Genomic DNA, 20041 nt, shown 5'->3' with positions numbered 1-20041 from the left:
AATGGCTATGCATGATGACATCATGCCTAGAAGTTTTAGCACAAATTTTGCTTGTATCTTTTGGTTTGGAAACATAGCACTTATTACCTTGTGGAATGCTTGCACTCTTTGTGGACTTGGAGTGGCAATTCCTTTTGATGTGTTGATGGTTGCCCCTAGATATTGTTGTGTCTGACACGGTTCGAGGTGTGACTTTGTATAGTTGATGGAGAAACCCAGTTTGTGAAGGGTTTGTATGACATATGTGGTGTCGTTTGTGCACTTTTTTACTGTGTTGGTCTTGATTAGCCAATCGTCTAGGTAAGGAAACACATGTATCTGTTGTCTCCTGATATGTGCTGCTACTACTGCTAGACATTTTGTGAATACTCTTGGTGCAGTTGTTATTCCGAATGGCAACACTTTGAATTGGTAATGTATTCCTTTGAATACGAACCTTAGGTACTTTCTGTGAGAAGGGTGTATCGGTATATGAAAGTACGCATCTTTTAGGCCTAATGTGGTCATGTAATCTTGCTGTTTGAGCAGTGGAATGATGTCTTGTAGTGTGACCATGTGAAAGTGGTCCGATATGATGTAGGTATTTAGTGTCCTGAGATCTAATATTGGTCTTAATGTTTTGTCTTTTGTTGGAATTAGAAAGTACAGGGAGTGAACTCCTGTGTTTTTTTGTTGTACTGGTACTAACTCTATTGCATCCTTTTGCAGTAGTGCTTGAACTTCTAGTCCTAAAAGTTCTAAATGTTGTGGTGACATTTTGCGTGTTTTTGGAGGGATGTTTGGTGGGAATTTGTGGAATTCTATGCAATAGCCATGTTGGATTATTGCTAATACCCAATTGTCTGTTGTAATCTGCTGCCAAGATTGGTAGAATTGGCTTAGTCTTCCCCCCACTGGTGTTGAGTGAAGGGGTTGTGTGACTTGAAAGTCACTGTTTAGGTGGAGGTGTTTTTGGAGTCTGGAATCTTCCCCTACTCCTTGGGAATTGACCCCCTCTATATCCCCTGAAACCTCCCCTTTGGAATGAACCCTGATATGGTGTGGTTCTTGTTTGTTGGCTGGTGGTGTCTGTGGGTTGGCCACGAAACCCCCCTCTAAATGGAGTTTTTCTAAAAGAGCCTCTGCTCTGCGGGGAGTAGAGTGCGCCCATGGCTTTGGCCGTGTCTGTGTCCTTTTTAAGTTTTTCAATGGCTGTGTCCACTTCAGGGCCAAAAAGTTGTTTCTCGTTGAAGGGCATATTAAGGACAGCCTGCTGGATTTCAGGTTTGAAGCCTGAAGTGCGGAGCCAAGCGTGTCTCCTTATGGTGACAGCAGTGTTGACTGTTCTCGCTGCAGTATCGGCTGCGTCCATTGAAGAGCGGATTTGATTGTTTGAGATCGTTTGTCCCTCTTCAACTATTTGCTGCGCCCTTTTTTGGTATTCCTGGGGAAGATGGTCTATGAGAAGTTGCATCTCATCCCAGTGTGCGCGGTCATATCGGGCCAGCAGCGCTTGAGAATTTGCGATGCGCCACTGGTTGGCTGCCTGTGATGCTACTCTTTTGCCTGCCGCATCAAGTTTTCTGCTTTCTTTGTCCGGAGGTGGGGCGTCGCCAGATGTATGGGAATTTGCTCTTTTGCGAGCTGCCCCTACTACTACGGAGTCAGGTGGTAACTGCGAAGTAATAAACACTGGGTCTGTGGGTGGTGGTTTGTATTTCTTATCCACCCTTGGGGTGATGGCTCTTGATTTTACGGGCTCTTCAAAAATTTGTTTTGCGTGCCGTAACATCCCTGGTAGCATTGGGAGACATTGATATTGGCTATGTGTAGCCGAGAGGGTGTTAAATAAAAAATCATCCTCTATAGGATCGGAATGCAGTTGGACATTGTGGAATTCTGCTGCCCTAGCCACCAGTTGCGAGTATGAGGCACTGTCCTCTGGCGGTGACGGCTTTGTGGGGTATGAATCGGGATCATTGTCCGGCACTGGGGTGTCATATAGGTCCCAAGCGTCTTGATCCTGATTATCTTGACTTATGGTAGTTTGCGCTGGTGAGTGCATTTGTGGCGGTGTTTGTGCCGGCGATGCCTGTTGTGGTGGAGAGGGCGGAGGCGTGACTTTTTTAACCACTTTGGCTTGTGGTTGTGCGTCATCCTTGAGAAGTCCGATCCTTCTTTTTCTCATTATTGGGGGAAGGGTTGATATCTTCCCTGTGTCTTGCTGGATGTACAGTTTCTTTTGTGTGTAGTCTGATTCTACACTTTGGAGCTCTTGTCCAAATCTGTGCATCTGGCCACTTATTCCTTGTTCCTCTGTGTAGGATGGAGGTGTGGAACTTTTTGGCGCCGAGAGAGAATCTTTTTTCGGCTTCGGCACCGACATAATTTTTGTGGCTTTCGGCAGTGTGTCTCGGTGCCGATGTTTTTCGGTGCCGGCATCTTGTTTTTGCCTCTCGGAGCCACTATCTCGGCTCCGAGGTTGCTCCATGGCGGTCCCTCGACCGGAGTCGGGTGTCTTCGCTATGGGCGTGCCCTTTTTCGGCGCCTTCGACGGGTCGCCGGTTTTATGGGTCGAGCCATGGCCTGTTGGCAGTGGCGTCCCCTGGGCTTTTGTCTTCTCGATGGTTTTAATTTTCGACGTCTTACTCACTGTTTGTTGCTGTTGTTCGACGTCGGAGTCTCCGGATTCTGATTCCGGAACCGAGAATGTTTCCTCTTCGTCGTCGAAACGTTGTTTTGTCGGCGTGGACGCCATTTGTAGACGCCTGGCTCTTCGGTCCCGGAGTGTTTTTCTGGACCGGAAGGCTCGACAGGCCTCACAGGTATCCTCCTTGTGCTCGGGGGACAAGCACAAGTTACAGACCAAGTGCTGATCTGTATAAGGATACTTACTGTGACATTTTGGGCAGAAACAAAACGGGGTCCGTTCCATCGGCTTCGATGTCGCACGCGGTCGGGCCGACCAGGCCCCGATGGGGGATCGAAGCTACCCCAAAGTCTTCCGATGATCGGTGTCGATGTACCTAACTATCCCGATACCGAACGGAACAATACCGACGCTTTCTTCCGAGATTCTGACTAACTTTCCGAACCGAAACACGGAGCGAAAAGGAATACGTCCGAACCCGACAGCGGAAAAAAACAATCTAAGATGGAGTCGACGCCCATGCGCAATGGAGCAGAAGAGGGAGGAGTCCTTCGGTCCCGTGACCAAAAAGACGTCTTAGAAGAAAAACAACTTGTAATACTCCGAGCCCAACACCAGGCAGCGGACTGTGCGAAACATGTGTATCTGCAGCAACATATGCCATCGAACATGCCATATCCAGGAGACCTCAGGCAGAGTATGTGGAGATGGATCAGATATCCTACCTCCCTATTGACGACAACTTCTGTCAGATCATGGATGCCTCCATTTATAAAGTCGTCACTCAACTAATGGCTCCCTTTGAGAAGAAGCTTAACTTGATGGCATCTCAATGTTCCCTGCCTTTGCCGGACAAAAACTCCACTGGCCCCTCAGGTTTCTCCCCCGAGGGACGTGCGCAGAGCCCAGGCCCATCACGTAAATGCGCCGGACGAAGACGCCTTGGAGGCCTTTGCACGCCTGAAGAAGGCCTGTTTTGATCACACCAGGATCCTGAGTCCCTCCCATGACAAATTCGCCGATTCCCCCTGCTCTTTGGACGCAGACTTGGCACTGGAGGGCCCTACTCTTTCAGCAAAGAATCCCGTAGCGACTGAAATCCATGCGGATGACATGCTTGACCCGTTTGACTTGGTTAATCCCCGATCAGCAGAATGGCTGCCAGCACCCAAGGTAGCCTCTTATGTGGCAAGCTGTCTGTGTAAACCTGTGGGCAAGGAGGTCCAGAGTCATCTTAAGGAAGAATGTCCTCCTCCCTCATTACAGGCTAAGGTAGCCCTGACTCTGGAAATTGATACCAACATGGCGACTTTCCTGAGCAAGTTTATCAAGGATCCCAAGAAAGGGATTGATCAGTCGTGGCGTGCATGCCAAGATAAATTGTTTGACATGGTGGGCCCACTTAAGAAAATCTTGGATATGGCAGAGGATGCCAAGGCTTCGGGACCTCTTATATACCCTGACGCCCTGTCCGGTTGGGCGATTATTCTTTTGGGCAATGCTGATTGCGCTCTTTCAGCGGAGCATCGCAGGTCCCTCCTGGTTAAGGTGGGCCCCAAGTTAGGGGAGTTGGCTTCCTCAGAGGCGGGCCCGGTCGCACAAGACTGTCTTTTTGGCGAGCCCTTCATCAGAGAACTCAGTCGGTTTGTCTCTACTTTCACGTCGTTAGACAAGGCCCAAACCTCCATAAAAAAAAAAGTTTTTTTTTGTCACAGGTTTTCACCTTGGCCAATCGACGGGGCTCAATTGGCCGTACCACCCAAAATGCCCCCAAGGGTCACGGACAGTAGCAAGACCCCTCCTGATTTGGCTGCTTCCATCCAACTCACCGTTTCTCCAGACCCAGAAGCCCTAAGGGCTCCGTCAGAGGCATTCCTCCCACCTTCAACAACCAGCAAGGTGAGTCTCCTCCCCATTGCAGGATGTGCTTTGGGGGGCAGGTTAGCGTATTTTTACCTCAATTGTGAAGCTCTTACTTCCGATGCTTGGGTCTGATTGATGCTGAAATCTCCAGTCTACTGGAGAAACAAGCCATTGTTCCCACCTTTATTCACCCTTCAGGGTTCGTCAGCAATATCTTTTAGGTTGAGAAAAGGGACGGGGGCTATTGCCCTCTAATCATTTTGAAGGAATTCAACAAATGGGTGGTGCTTCATCACTTCAAAATGGAGGGCATCCATCTCCTCTGAGATCTTCTTCAGGCCAACGACTGGATGGTCCGACTCAATCGCATCTTCCGGACGATCCAGGACATATGGGGTCCATTCTCAGTGATTTTTTCGCATCCAGAGATATTACAGTTGGGGACCGGATCCGGGGGCGATAGCCACGGACGCGTTTCTCCAAGATTGGTCTCTGGAGAAGGGTTATGCCTTTCCTCCCTTCGCCATGATAATGAAAGTGTTGTCCTAACTTCGGAGGCAACGGGTGGACTTGACAATGGTTACGCCGATATGGAAGTCTCAAGCCTGGTTTCCAGTTCTGATGGAACTTTCTTGGGATTTTCCAATCCCTCTTCCCTTGCTTCCAGATCTCCTTCTCAATCCGGCAGGTCTTCCCCATCCTCTTATCGAGAGGGGCGGTCTCAGCTTGATGGCTTGGCGGATTACCGGAGACGCTGGATAATCCCTGGAATTTCATTAGGGGCTGCAACTCTCCTTGCAGGAGCCTGGTCAGACAGTACTGACAAGAGGTACAAATTGGCATGGAAACACTGGATGGGTTGGTGTCTTCAACAACACTTGGATCCCATGGGGGCACGCGCTGTCCATATAATTAATTTCTTGCTGTCTCTTGTTTCCAAAGGGATGGCCTATAGATCGATTAATGCCTTTCGCTCTGCTATTTTGGTGGATCATGGCCTGATTGATGGTTCCCCGGCGGGACAGTATCCTTTAGACTGCAAGCTTTTGAGGGGGCATTATGTTATCCTTACCGCCACAACCTCGATATTCTTCCCTCTGGGATGTCAATAAAGTTGTCTCTCTCTTCCAGGACTGGCCATCAAATAAATATCTTTCCAGGAAGCATCTCTCTGCCAAACTGGCGACTTTGCAATGCCTTCTGTCTTGTCATAGGGTCTCTGATGTCAGGGCATTAGATTTGTCTGGCAGGGTGTTCACTCCACAAGGAGTCAATTTTCACATTAACAAACGTACCAAATCTGACTCCGGGGTAATTTCCTATCCAAGTTTTCCCCAGACCCCTCAGTTATGTGTGGTCAAGGCGATCAAGGCTTATGAATCCATGACCGGGGAGCTTAGACCGCACGATGAAGATCAGCTTCTCATTGCATTAACGAAGCCCCACAGGGCGGTGACATTCCCTACGATCGCTAGCTGGGTTAGATGGGCATTGAGTGAAGCTGGAATCGTCTTTGGGGGCCTACTCTGCATGAGGGGTGACGGCATCTAAGGCTTGGACACTGAGGGCACGTTTGGAGGATATCCTTAGGGCAGCTGACTGGTCTTGGATTCTACCTTTAAGAATTTCTACTTTAGACTGATTCAAACAGAGGCCTTGCAAGTGGTCGATAAGCTTTGAACTAGCCTAATCCTCGCCACCGGTTCTGACATAGAATAAAAAAATGTTCTAGTTATCGTAACGGAAAGTTTCAACTCTATTAAGGACTTGGAGGCAAGGATTAGTCCCTCCCTTTCGGAGTGCTTCAAGGACCCACCCTATCTCAGGTGAGTAAACTGTTTCAACATTTTACATGCTCAAGTTTGTTGTTCTGAAGGTGACTGTTATATTATCCAACTGTTTAATTGCTTCTTTTGTTTTTTGAGCTTCGTATGGCCTTTCTTATGCTTAACTCTATAGTTTGCCTTTGGAAGGTTGACGTTTTGCCTTTTTACAGGGACGGCTACTATGAAGCAGGAGTGAGATGTATCGATCGGGATAAGGATCGCAGGAAGAAAGAGGAAGTGGAGGACTCGCGGTGATCCCGTCAGACGCTGGTCGGCTGCTGATTAATTGAGGAAGAAGTCCGTCTTTGATGATGTTTCTTGTTGATGCCTATTGGGAGTAGTAGTTCCAAGTGTTTGTTTTCTTTAAACCAGCTGTTGAAGAATAAAGTGAAGAAAGAACAGCCTAATCCTCGCCTCCGAGTCCTTAATAGAATTGAAACTTTCCGTTACGATAGCTAGGACATTTTTCATTATCCTATCTGCAGCTCTACGTGAACAATGCCTCGTTTACAGACATATCCAAGAGGCATGTTTGCTTCCCCATTCCCACACAACCTTGAACAGTTACTCACTTCAAGTAATGTTCTAAACACCAGAAAGAAAAATTTCCTCTGTCACATTTCTGTTATTTTTGTTAGCATTAAAGTTAGCCTGTTTGTAAAACGTTATGGCAAATTTTGCACACTCGGTTAGCTATGATTACAAATCAAAGTATTAGCTTCACATTAGTTTCCCGGGTCCTAAGCCTTTCACAAACAAACACTAAAGGTTTAGTGCAGTCATGTACACCATATCATTAGGCTTGATTTGTATATAATATGCTGATCATCATAAACAGCTTACCAAATATGTGAATATCATTGTCACTGACCCACAGCACAGCATACAAATTGCAGCAAGGTAGCCATTCACATGTCAAAAACATGACTGACACATTTCACATAGTGAATTCCCCGGATTCATAGTATAAGACCAAGTTCATGAGTGAGCAGAAGCAACAAATCGAACATGCACTAGGTCAACCTCATTACTGTGAAACAACTCTTTCTCAATCACATAAATAAGTGTGCCTTGCCCCAGGATGTATTTTGGGAATGCACTAGAAGGCATGAAGCACACGTCTCAACACTACTAGTGTATGCCTCAAGGTTGCTTAGCCAATCCATCTCTTTCAGGGCAGGCCTTGTGTCCAGGTCAGACCCACCTGACCCCTAGGTAGCAGCAAAGTAGGGGAAGTGACCTTCCTGACTGATTTTGGAGTCAGCAGAACATACCAAAGAAATGTGCCCAGTGCGGTGTGCATTAATTCCATTGCCAGTATTTCACACATGTGACCTGTGACTTGTGCCCAAACAATCAGACTCCCCGGGCAGTACCAGGGCAGATGCACAAAATACACTGTGAGCTACTTGCCTCTGTCAAAGCTCAGACAGCTCGAACTTAAGTACAACTGCAGACCGTAGTGTATACAATGTAACAATGTGCAATGCAGCAATCTATTTCTGTTTTATGGGGCCGCTTATGAAATGGCAGATCTTAGTGGCTCAACTAAACGTTTCTAGGTAGGCCATACACCACACATGGAAGGGACCTGCTCCTGACTGTTCAAAGGACTCAAATGTCCACAACCCTGGGCCTATGCAGATGAAGTCAGGCTGCCCAATTGCTACACTTCTGCTTGAAGCACATTGGCTGGGAGTATTCTTCGCTGACTTTGGTGGCTTCATCTCTTCAAAAAGGCCAAGAACACTCACTCAGTGGAAGCCACATATCTCCAGGGCCACAAGGAAGTGGAGGAAAGGCGAGTGAGGAAGAGGAGCACACTCACTACCATAAGAACGTGCATTTCATGCCTAGGAAATCCAGGCCTCTGAAGGGAGACCAGTTATGAATAATGTTTCTTCCGTTACACCTTTCAGTTTACAGATTCCTTTGCTTCCCCATACAGCGTAGCGCTGGTGCAAGGCTTGGCACCAGACCATTCAGACTTACGTGAAAAAAGGCTACTGCCCGTTTACACACAGAAGAAAATACACTACTATTATCAAAATATGCTATAGAAAATTAATATCTCAGACTATAATGTTGCCTAGGAAGAGACAAACATAAAAAGACCAAATAGCCTGGAGCAAGCTTAAAGAAGTCCTAGTTGTAGGATGTAACTACAGGAATGTATTTAGAGTACCATATGTTTTCTTTTACAGTCAGGTGTGCTATTATGAAGGTTCTCTGTGCTTCAGTAGATCCAGAATCTTCAAAATATTCTAAAATGTATTATTGTGGGACATCCTGTTTTTGGCTTAGCAAGGAAAAGTAATAAAAATGCACATATTTTGGGAGACCAATCTTATTAACGGGAGGAAACGTCTGCATTTAGTAAATGGTTTCACAGTCTAAGCAAGACCATGATTGCAAGAGTGTATAGATTTAAAGGGTATTTATGAAAGAAATATTTTTCTAAAGTGCTTAATTTTTTTAATAGGTTATCATTACCAGTATATTACAGATGTACTGCAGGCAATCATTAAACATTAATGCACATTAACAGCATGCAAGATTTTGCGCAATCACTAAAATACATGCCAGTCAGTGGCATCTGCTTTACTGATCGACAACTCTTTAGCTAGTGGGAGCGAACTTAAAAGAATCAGCATTTTATAAGAAATAAGAGAAAAAATAACAAGGAAATGCTATGGTGCACACATTCATACTATTGACAACCTTCTTTGACAACCTTGATGCTCATTTACCCAGTCTACCAAATCAAAGCTACCCTAGACAAGTCACAGAACACCCCTCCTCCGCAGTTATACTCTACACAACCCACTCATGTCTCCAAAATAAATGCCTCCTCCTGACATACATTAAAAAATGCCCAATACATTTACAGCCCATAAATCAAATTTCTAGCCCTCTTATCACGCCCCCTATCTTGTATATGATTTAAACTCTTCAACTATCAGCTAACTTAGGTTCGTCCCATGAATTCTTTAAATCAGTTACTGTTCTGCCATAATGAAGAAACCCCCAGCTGATCCAGCCAAACTAGTAAACCATCGTCCTGTATCAACTCTTTTCTAAAATTGAGAAATGCTTTGCTTTTAATCACCTCACTGCATTTCTTACTTCCTATATCCTAATTAACTCATTCCAATCTGACTTTATAACCCTACATTCCAATGAAACTGCACTTTATAAAGTGTCCCACGTCACTGAATCTCTATATCATAAGAAACTGTCATACATACTAAAGCTCCTTGACCTATTGGTCGCTTTTTATACTATCAGCCCTGCTACAACTTCTCCACTAACCACACCAGGGATAATTAACCAGCTATAGAATGGGACACTTTGCTGGAATTGTTCAAACGCCAGGTGGAGGAAACTGGTTGAAACCTGACGTGCTTTCCTAGGCTCTATATTGGGCCCTAGGTCTTGACGCTTCCTTAACACCCGACGTTGACCTCAGATACTGACTCCTTTGGTCTTCAATACGCTGGGACGACTCACACTTCTCAGACAACAATTTGTTTGTGTGACAGCAGTAGGACTAACTTGGTGGATATGTATCCTGTGGTGAAGCACCCTGTCAATGTTTAGTGTAATGCAATAAAATATGTTTAAAAGTCTGCCCATTTTCAAATTTGTGATGTCTTTCAGACAGGCAAATTGTGTAGTCCAGATATTCTAGACACAAACAATTCTAGGCAGTGTTTCTCTTCCATTATGTAAACCTATGGCACGCACATGTTGAAATTAAACCTGTTTTAACAGGCAAGCGGAATGTATTTGGATGTGTATCTTTTCAGTAGAGATTTAAGTCCATAAGCTATTTTTATTACAATGCTACTGTTGGGGTGAAGGAGGAAACAGTATTAAGTCAGTTTAAGTTTGCAAATGTGTACTTTTAACCTGGTATGCACATTGTCAGGCAAAGAACAATCGAGCCAGAGGTCTTCTAATCAGCGACATATGGTCTATTCTGGCCATAGGTCTTGGATGGAGCTGGGAAAGACAACAGGTGCTCAGAGAGATGAGAGTGGATGCTGCAGATGCAGGAAAGGGAGAGGATGGCTTGCAAGAGGAAGAGAGGATAGAGTATACACAAAACATGGGAAAGGATGCATAACAAGGAGAGCTTGCTGGAGGTGAGGGGAGAGAAGAAACACTACAGGGACCAAGGACGCAGTATTGCACGCAGGTGAGGATGTGAGGTGGTGTCACACATTGTCACTTTTCCCTTCCACTGACTTGTAGAGCAAGCACCGAATCAGTGTGCAACATAAGCCATTGGACACATCAGATTACTGTATGAAGTGACATCAATCTACTGCAGTTATTGACATTTCTGTACCTTTACTTGGAATGTCATTCTTCTTTCTCTCCTTGTGCCATCATATGTCCCTTTGAGAAGGCCTGACAGCCTTTTAGTCAGGTCATATGTAAAAATTCAGAAAAAAATAATGATCTCAAAATCAAAACTAGTCCGTAACGGAGGGACAGAGTGAAGGTTTGACATTTTATTGCTACATGTTTTATTCAACGCATATGCTTATGCATTTAAAACACTTTATAACATCTCCTTTTAACCCCATTCAAACCATAAAATTGGTTGGAATCATTTTGGCTGGTGTTAAAGCCTTTGCATATATTTGCACACATTAACTGACACCACTGGCCGACTTGGGTGCACACTGCAAAACAATCATTAGTCAATGCCTCACCACTTAATGTCTAAAATTGCTGCCGTTTCGATCCTCTGTAGCTCCTTCAATGGCATAAAAAGCTGGTCTGGTGTGAAGTGATAGATGTAGAGGCGCCCCAACCTCGTGTGAGGTTCATCAAACCCATCATTTTCTCCACTGTCCTGAAATAACATGAAAAATAGGGACTGTTGGTCTGTTATGACTCCATGTTTTCATAATAACTAAATAGCCAACAAACATGTCTACGCCAGACATCTCTCACTGAGCCTTATCCAGGTCTTGCAAATGCCAATCCATCTGCAACAGCTGGGACAAGGGATTGCATACACATGGTCCAGTAGACATCAAGGACTAGGAACTCTACACCCAAGTCTGTTTGACATAAACCACTGTAAACTACGCTAAAGCTTCTACTCATCTTATTGTACAGCCACTGGCATCGCTTTCTTGCCTCACAACTAGGAAAGCTGCTTGGAACCAGTTAATAGGGACAATTGCTAAGCAGTTGGTTTCATCTGAATGGCCTAGAAAGGATTCAGTTTGACATGTGCAGGTTACAAGCACTTATAAATGCTGAACGTGTTGCTTTGAACTGGTAAGTCTCTACAGGATTTTTGTCATTCTCAAATATTCAATACATTGCTGCCACAGATATGGCCCTGAGGAGAGTCTCCCTGCACAGGGAGAAATGAAGGTGAATGCACATCAAAGTGTTTGTTAGTATTACCTTTGTTTAGAGAAGATGTTGCTGTTCAGCAGACATACTGATGACTATGTGGCAGCATTATGGAGACAAAGGGACTGTACTAGCCAGTCTTTCAAGCACATGTGGTACTCTAGACATTTCATATGAGCTCCTCCAAAAGTCCAGCACTCAGGAAACAGTTTGGGCACTGATCTTAATATGAATTGAAACAATACATTGAGCGCCCACCGCAAAAAGCAGGTCATGCCTATTTGCTGCTCTCAAATGGATATCAAACAAAAAATCATGCAGTTAACATGTGGTGTCCTTGGGTGTAAGGCTGGTGACGTTTCCAGTAAAAGCAAATGTCTTAATTTTTTTATCAGCTGTATGTGCTTCAGGGGGCTCTTACAGAAACTCTGTGCCTCTAAAAAGGACAAACGTTTCCTGTGCTCCAAACACAGGCCAGATGGCATAGGCTTTATGCAATGAATTCCATAATCTGACAGCGAACCAAAAAGGATCGTGCCTACTGTAAATAGTAGGAGGTCAAGCTTGGGACCTCCTGGACACCAAGGCAGTCATATATATACTGATGCTCTCATGAGCACGCAGGAGATGGTCTGGCATAAGCAATATATAGTTTACCTGCATTCACTCACTGGGCATCCATCAAAAGTTCAATTATATTCTGCATTCTATTCTTGTGACCTCTGTCCATAATGCTGAGGAAGGCTGTTGCCTCTCCCACTTAAAAGGGCTACTGCAGCAGTGATCTAATTCATTTACAGAACATCAAGTGTATAATTATGAAGGTTTACTAGTGGCTATATGTGAACAACACCTTTTGCTTACCTCCAACACCACCACGTGGTCTGTAAAAGACTACTTTCTAGGGAAAAATAGATTTGATTCCAGAGTCCTAGATTTATGTTCGATGCTCACTGGAAACTTCATAATGAAAATCACAGTCAAAATGCAGGTTTCTTGATTCAGAAATCTAGCAATTGTGGGAAATTGCGTAAGAGCAGAAGTTCTTTCCAGGGTACCAAAAAGAAAACCATCTTAAATTTTCAACTGCCAAAACGAAATTCAGAAATCAAGTGCTTTGCTCCTGGGTTTTCTGTCTTAGCAATATTATGCAAGTGCTACACTTTTAGAGATAAAGAACAACAATTTCAAAATCACCTGCAGTCCTTTTCAAATAATTCTAGTACCCATCCTTTGCAGGATCTCTTAGTGGAAGTAATCTACACCCCTTCGTCAAAAATATAATCAAGGAACAACTCATGTCATTTATCGTTTGAACCTGCATCTATCCTCCCTATTATTATTTTCGGTCAAACTTGGAAAATTCAAGTCAAAGTGGGTGAAAGTTCTGTAGTTAACATCCAAATGCACACTGGCCAAGCAGGTTACAGATTAAGGTGTACTCTGAAGTTTGAATGTCAAAGACAGATAAAAATCACACATAAACATTAAAAAGGCTCTAAAGATTCCAAGAGCTGGCGTTTTATGGTTCCAAAAGAAGGTGGCTTTCCATGCATGCACATACTTAGATTAAAAACAGCTGGCTCTACATTATTACCAAAGCGCCTAAACCCTATTCTATGATAGGCAGATACTGTGTTGCCATTTTAGTTAGCCTCCACTGATTTCTGTAGAGTGAGAGTGAAAATTGTTTATCCAATCGGAATCATAAATATTACTCATCCTCCAAGAAAGGTCATCAGTTGAGACAGCTCATTTTAATGTGTTCAGTTCAATATTTTGCTCTCTATACAAGTAACATCCTAGAGCCAAGTCAAGTTGGTCAACAATACTTTACCTACATCCAGCTGTAACACAATTAAAGCAAACATCCTTCTACATAAAAATTAGTCAAATAGGAGCATTAAGGCTTGTATGTATATTGAAATGAAATCAACATGCATCAAAGCAGAAAAGATCTAAGCAGACGCCCCAATCCAGCATCAGATTGATTATCTATCCTAACACCCCAAGCACGTCCATATGTTTAGAAAAAATGTAACTCCTAACCAAGGCTAACTATGCCTCAAAAAATGGCTGTCACATCTTTACTAGTACGGTGGAGTGATAGAATACCTTGCGACATATTAAATATTTGTGAAACCAAATCTGAAATCCTATCCAATCCTAATCCTATACACTAATCACATCCTCTTCAAACCAGGGTTCATTTTTGATCTAACTGCAGTTTCTCCTTTTCTACTCATTCTCCGAATGCATGGATGTGGTTTTGTTTGTGTTCCCACTCTTAGTATGTCAAGCTTCTTGTATCATTTGGGACTGAACACCTTCATACACACCTGTGCAGGCAGATAATCTAATTTCACAACAATGCTGAGATTTCCCAGAATGACTTTTTTGTTTAAGTGTAGCAGAGCACGAGGAATTTTCTTCAATAACAGGTTCTGGTTCCTTTTCTGTAATATGCCTTTTCAAGCCAGTTTCTGTTTCTTTGGAACACTTTGCTATTATCTCTACGGATCAGCAACATTTCTCTTGCCTCTGGAAGGGGTATAAGTAGCTTTGTTTCTTCACTTTATACATTCTAGTTTAATCACTGCTTTATCACAAGAATGCATACAAAAACTTTACAACCCCTTTATACGCACTGCAGTGTGGACAACCCACCATTAAAAGGTTGGCTGTGACATAAGGCTCAGCACATGTAAAGAAGCACAGCCAAAACCTTCTAAACTCTTTTCCTCTTGCTGTGGACATTGCACTGATGCATAAAGGGACCAAAGAACTTTAGTTCCTCAGATGTCAATGAGAGCTTTCCAGTGTTCAGGGGTCCTCTCACGAAATGAGATACGGCTGGATTACTCAATTTCAGCACAAAATTGTTAAGCAATATTTCAAAATGACCCAGTCTATCCTAATGAAATTTTGTTGCTTACTTTGCCTTCAGGTTTTTTTAGCTGGTAAGTGCCACATGCCAGAATGTTTTGCCATGCAGCCACTGGGCACCACTCCACAGCATCCGCGCTGTATTCTGTGTCTATAACCTGCAGGATCTGAGTCTTGTAACGTTGGGCCATGTCAGATAAGGCTCATCTCCCGACCTACCACACAGAAAGACACAAATTTCATAAAAGGCAAATAAAAATTAAAACATATTAGTAGGATAAAACAATTTAATGGATGATTCATTTTATCACCTGCCACAACAAAAACCACGTTTTGCAGCAAAAAACAGGATCACAATCGACCAAGGGGGTAGTAGGCCCATTGGTATTTTCTGCCTGAAAGAGACAGTCATGCCTTCTTCTTTCACTTACGTGGCTAGGAGCTGCTTGCAATCTTAGCTCCTATTTAAACACATCCTGAAACATTTGCAAACATGTCTGGATATCAACCCAACAGGCAAGTGTGTTTCAAAAAAAAAAAAAAAAAAAAAAAAAAAAAGCACATTGTTTTGAATTTTCTTAGCTTCTACATATTATCCATGTAGCAAATAATCAGTTTTTTTATAACTCTATTTTATTGAGTTTAACATGCATAAAAAAAACAACAATAAAAAAAATAAAAAAAACAGTGCAGTGCATATCATTGCAAGATATCACAGTATCGGTTTATCCCGTGATTGGAGGACAAGGACATATACAGACAGAAATATGAAGCAGAACCAAGCATTACAGTAGTAGATACCCCCAGCCTCCCCTACCCAAGGACATCCTTGTGTAACCAATTTGTTTAAATGCAATGGTTACCAGCATTACAACATCCCCACAGTTGGTTGTCACCTTTTATGACCAACATAACATTCCATTAATCATCATCCATGCTCCAGTCAGGACTAGACCCCTCCACACCTGTGAAGCATTCAAATAGTGTTCCCCAGGCAATTAAGTCCACCAGTGTCCCCTCCTCCTTGCGTGTCAACCTCATGTGCGGTTCTTCAGCAGCTCCCCATTCCAGTACATCACGGATCCAGTAAGGAATTGATGGGCTCAGAGTACTCATCCAGCCTATAGCCACCCTACGCTTAGCCAGCACCAGAGCGAGTTGCGCAAGTCTATATGGGATGCGCCTACCTCGTGGTCTTCTCACTACACATAAAAGGCAGGTCAGAGGTGTCGCTTCGAGCCCCAAACCTGTGATCCTATCTACCCTTCGAACCATCTCCAACCAAAATCGCTGCACCTGCCTACAGGACCAAGCCAAATGGATAAAGGAGGCACTTATCTCCCCACATCTGGGGCACCCAGCCTCTCTAGTCTGGTCAATCTTATTAAGGCGAGCAGGTGTAAGATACACACAGTGTACAAAATTCAAACATAGTAGCTTAAACCTGTTGTTACAAGAGACCATGCGGACCAGCGACAGCGCCATATCCCAGTCCATGTCCTCTAAGGGATCATCCAGTCCTCGATCCCAGGCCCTGTGTGCTGCACACACCATACCTGGTTGATCCTCCTGAAGTACTTTATAAAACAGGGTAATCAAGTGAGACTCACCCCAATTTATCAGCCCACGCAACACCTTTGATGTCAGTGGGGCCACCGGGAATCCAGACCAGACTTCTCGAACCACACACGCCATCTTAGCATACTGCAAAAACTGACCAGCACTAAGTTCAAACATACTCCGCGCCTCCTGAAAGTAGATAAACTCCCCATTGAGATATAAATCACCAGCCACTAGACATCTCCCACTCTCCAAGCATCCATTGACATTAAAGTATCCATATTTCTAAAGGGGGCTAACTCCCAAATCTTCAATTCCCTATCGAATGGGGCGAGTCAAATCACTTTCTTAACGGCTTGTTCCCAAATCCGTGCAGTAGTTTTGACCAGGCAGGGAACAGCAGTCTCCGACCGACTACCCGTCATCAATACATTCACCAACGCCTCACCTCCCAGCATGCCTGAAAATAGTTGCTTCTCCCAGTTGTCCGACTGAGTCATCCACTTTGCAGCATGCTGTAAGTGTACTTTATAATAGTGTCTAATATTAAGGATAGCCAATCCTCAGTCTACCACGTCCCTTTGCATCGTGGACAACACCACCCCACTAGGACACCCAGCCCAAACCAATGAAATCAACAAACTGTCCAGACGATCAAAGAGCAGAGCAGCTAATGGATACAAAGAATTCTGTACAAGGTAAAGGCACCGTGGCAAGAACTCCATCTTGGCCACAGTCGCCCTCCACATCACTGAGAGAGGTAGCTTATTCCCAAACGAAACCGAGCGCTCCAGGCCAGTCACCACCCATTCTACAGTATGAATCACATGAGCCGCCACAGTACGAGTGACCCACATAATGACCCTAAAGGAAACAGAAGCAACTTCTTCCTATTGACCTGAAGACCAGATATAGCCCCAATGTCCTCTATCAATTGCAACAACAAGGGCACCGAACCACGTGGCTCTCGAAGGTATATCAACCCATCATCTGCGTATAAAGAGACAATATGGGTCACCTGAATGCCCCAGGACACCAACTCCTCACAAAGCCAGACCGCCAGTGGCTCCACTGCTAAGGCGAAAAGAAGCGGTGACAGTGGGCACCCCTGCCTGGCTCCCATGCCAATCACCCAGGAGTCCGAAAGATCTCCACCCACCCAAATGAGCGCGGAAGGAGCATTGTACAGCAAACGAACCAAGCACAAAAATGAGGGTCAAATCCCATTCCTCGCAGCACCAACAGTAAGTAGCCCCACTCCACTGTATCAAAAGCCTTCTGTAGGTCCAAAGATGCTAGCACCAAATCATCCTTCGCCCCCATGGTTCCATTCAAAACAGGGGCAAGCGACGTAAGTTATAAGTCATACTACGACCAGGTATAAAACCACATTGATCATCATACACCAAGCCCAGAATCACTTCAAGTAACCGAGTAGCTAATATTTTACATCTTGACATCACTATTCAGCATGGTGAGCAGGCAATAAGAGGAAGGGTCACAAGGGTCTACCCAGGCTTAAGCATTAAGCAGATGACGCCCTCATGCATGGTCTCTGGTAAGCTATCCCAGCCTCCTCAAACACCGCCAACAGCATCTCTTGTAAACGAAGAGAAAAGGTTTGATATAGCTCAACCGGGAATCCCTCCCCTCCCGTCGATTTCGACAATGACTCCACCTCTTTACTCACTTCCTCTACAGTTATCTCAGCCTCTAGATTCTCCATACTCTCCAGCTCCAGCCACGGAAGTCACATCCGCTCCAGAAACTCTCCTAGGTCAACATCTAGGACTGGTGCGCCAGCACTGGACACGTCCTGCAAATGTTCCACTAAGACCCAAAAGATATCCCGGCTATTGGTGATCGGCACACCATCCGCATTCCTAATACATAAAATGGGAGGAGATTCAACTTCCCACTTGAGGATCCACGCCAGTAAGTTACCAGATCTATCGCCCTCCCTGTTAAGGCACGGTCTATACGATCTAAGTGTGACCTTATCTAGCATTTCCCAGCAGGCACCAACCTTCTTATACAAAAGGAGCTGCTCTTGTTCTACCTCCCTCGTTATTGGCATCTGGTGCTGCAACACTTCCAGCTCATCCTCCCAAACAGTATGTTCCTATTCCAGTTGTTTGCGTACCCCACAGGCAGTGCCTATAAAAACTCCTCTCACTACAGTCTTCATGGCCTCTCACTCCATTCCCCTAGAGTTGGTTGTGTCCCAATTCTAGTCCATGTAGTCCTTAAGGGCAACCGCCATTTTATCATGACAGCCGGCATCCGTCAGGAAATTCATAGGCATGCGCCAACTGTGTGTCACCCTGGCATCAGATCCCCACAGTATTTGCATCAATACTGGTGCATGATCATACAAAAACCTCCCCAGATGCTTAACATCCAACACCTGTGAACAAGTCAGTCCATCCAGGAGGAAACGCTCAAGCCGACTATATGTATTATGCGTCTTAGAATGACAGGTATACCCACTACCCTCCGGGTGCAGTTCCCTCCACCCATCCCACAGCCCCAAATTGTGCATAAGCTCTGTGAGAGATCGACATCAATGGTTTAGTGCCCAATTTAGATGGATACCAGTCCTTCTCACCATCCGATATGCGAGTGTAATCTGCAGCCCATATTAGTGGAGCGTCAACTCCCTCCCTCAGCACCTCAGGTATATTATCATAGAAAGAGTGATCATCTATGTTGGGTGCATAGTAGTTAAGAATGGTAAGGGGCACCCCATCCAACGTGCCCTGTAGTAGTACATATCTCCCCTCCACATCCGCTTCACTATAGACGTGTGTAAATGGGACCCCAGGGGCATCCATATCATCACACCCCTAGCATACGAGGAAAAGTGTGAGGAGAATACCTGATCCCGCCACTTCTTAGCCAGCTTGTGCGATTACTCCTCTGTCATGTGAGTTTCCTGGAGACAAGCTATATGAACCTTATGTCGCCTCAGGAAGGAGTGCACACTATAGTGCGCAGTGTAGCTGTTCAGCCCCCTGACATTCCACGTCAGTATATTGATCTGTCGACCCATGTTAAGGCTTCATATCTTCTGTCCCCTGTGCACTCACCCCCCCCCCCTCCCATATCTCCTTCCCATAAAGAGAGGACAGGACAAGTCCTTACTTCATATCCCACACACAACCGTGCACTGCTGCTGTAAACATCAAACACATGCAAACCTGCACAAACGTTGCAACCCCAAACCCTTATGCCCACTCTGGATAAACAGTAAAACAGACATATCAAAACATACTGTAGATCCATATGTGTAAATGCTGCCAGGACAACAGCCAACACCCCAGTGGAAGTAACCCCCCCCCCCACCATGTATAAAAAATATGCTGTGCCTATAAACCTAACCAATCATAGTATAAGAAAAGCACTGCCCCACATCATATAATACAGATTCATGAAGTGTCCATTCGAATCCATAAAGATTGTGATCTCAATACCCTATAATATGCAAGGCATACACCTCAGACTTGAGCACAGAACCCTCCCACCCCAGCAGTATGTCCGAGAGCAGCATCCACTAAAGATCAACAACATCAAGTGTCAGCAGAGATTGTTGTGTAGCCATTTTAGTTATAGCTCCATGCACGTTAGTTTAACACACTAGGCCGCTGTGCACTTTAACCTAGATATATTTTGCATCTGGCTCTCCCCATGCTTCCTCCAGTCTGTGCCAGCCAAACCAGAAGCACAAGCAGCCCCCAGGCCAGACTGCCCAGATCAGCCTGGGCCAAATTTATCCCACAGCTCAAGCCATCTCCAGACCTCAGAATGTTAAAAAAAATTGCGACTTGTCCCAGGACAGCACCTTCAAGCGTGCCGGATATAACAACATATCTGGTGTTCATGGCACAAAGCTTTT

General features: G+C 44.7%; 1 protein-coding gene across 3 annotated transcripts in view; it reads right to left on the bottom strand.

Annotated features, from left to right (window-relative positions):
* Window positions 1–20041, bottom strand: part of DPH7 (diphthamide biosynthesis 7) — a 174653-nt gene that overhangs the window by 107852 nt on the left and 46760 nt on the right. For 2 of the 3 annotated variants that reach the window (XM_069241378.1, XM_069241377.1), the window contains exons 2-3: window positions 14637–14801; window positions 11043–11185 (exon numbers count right to left, since the gene is read on the bottom strand). In XM_069241378.1, the coding sequence (XP_069097479.1) occupies window positions 11043–11185; window positions 14637–14777 (284 nt within the window). In that variant the 5' untranslated portion in view covers window positions 14778–14801. The remainder of the gene's footprint in view (window positions 1–11042; window positions 11186–14636; window positions 14802–20041) is intronic. The other variant, XM_069241379.1, reaches the window with a different exon arrangement.

This window comes from Pleurodeles waltl, chromosome 6, assembly GCF_031143425.1.
Source record: "Pleurodeles waltl isolate 20211129_DDA chromosome 6, aPleWal1.hap1.20221129, whole genome shotgun sequence".
Lineage (NCBI taxonomy): Eukaryota > Metazoa > Chordata > Amphibia > Caudata > Salamandridae > Pleurodeles > Pleurodeles waltl.
This window is presented reverse-complemented; position numbering and strand designations above follow the sequence as displayed.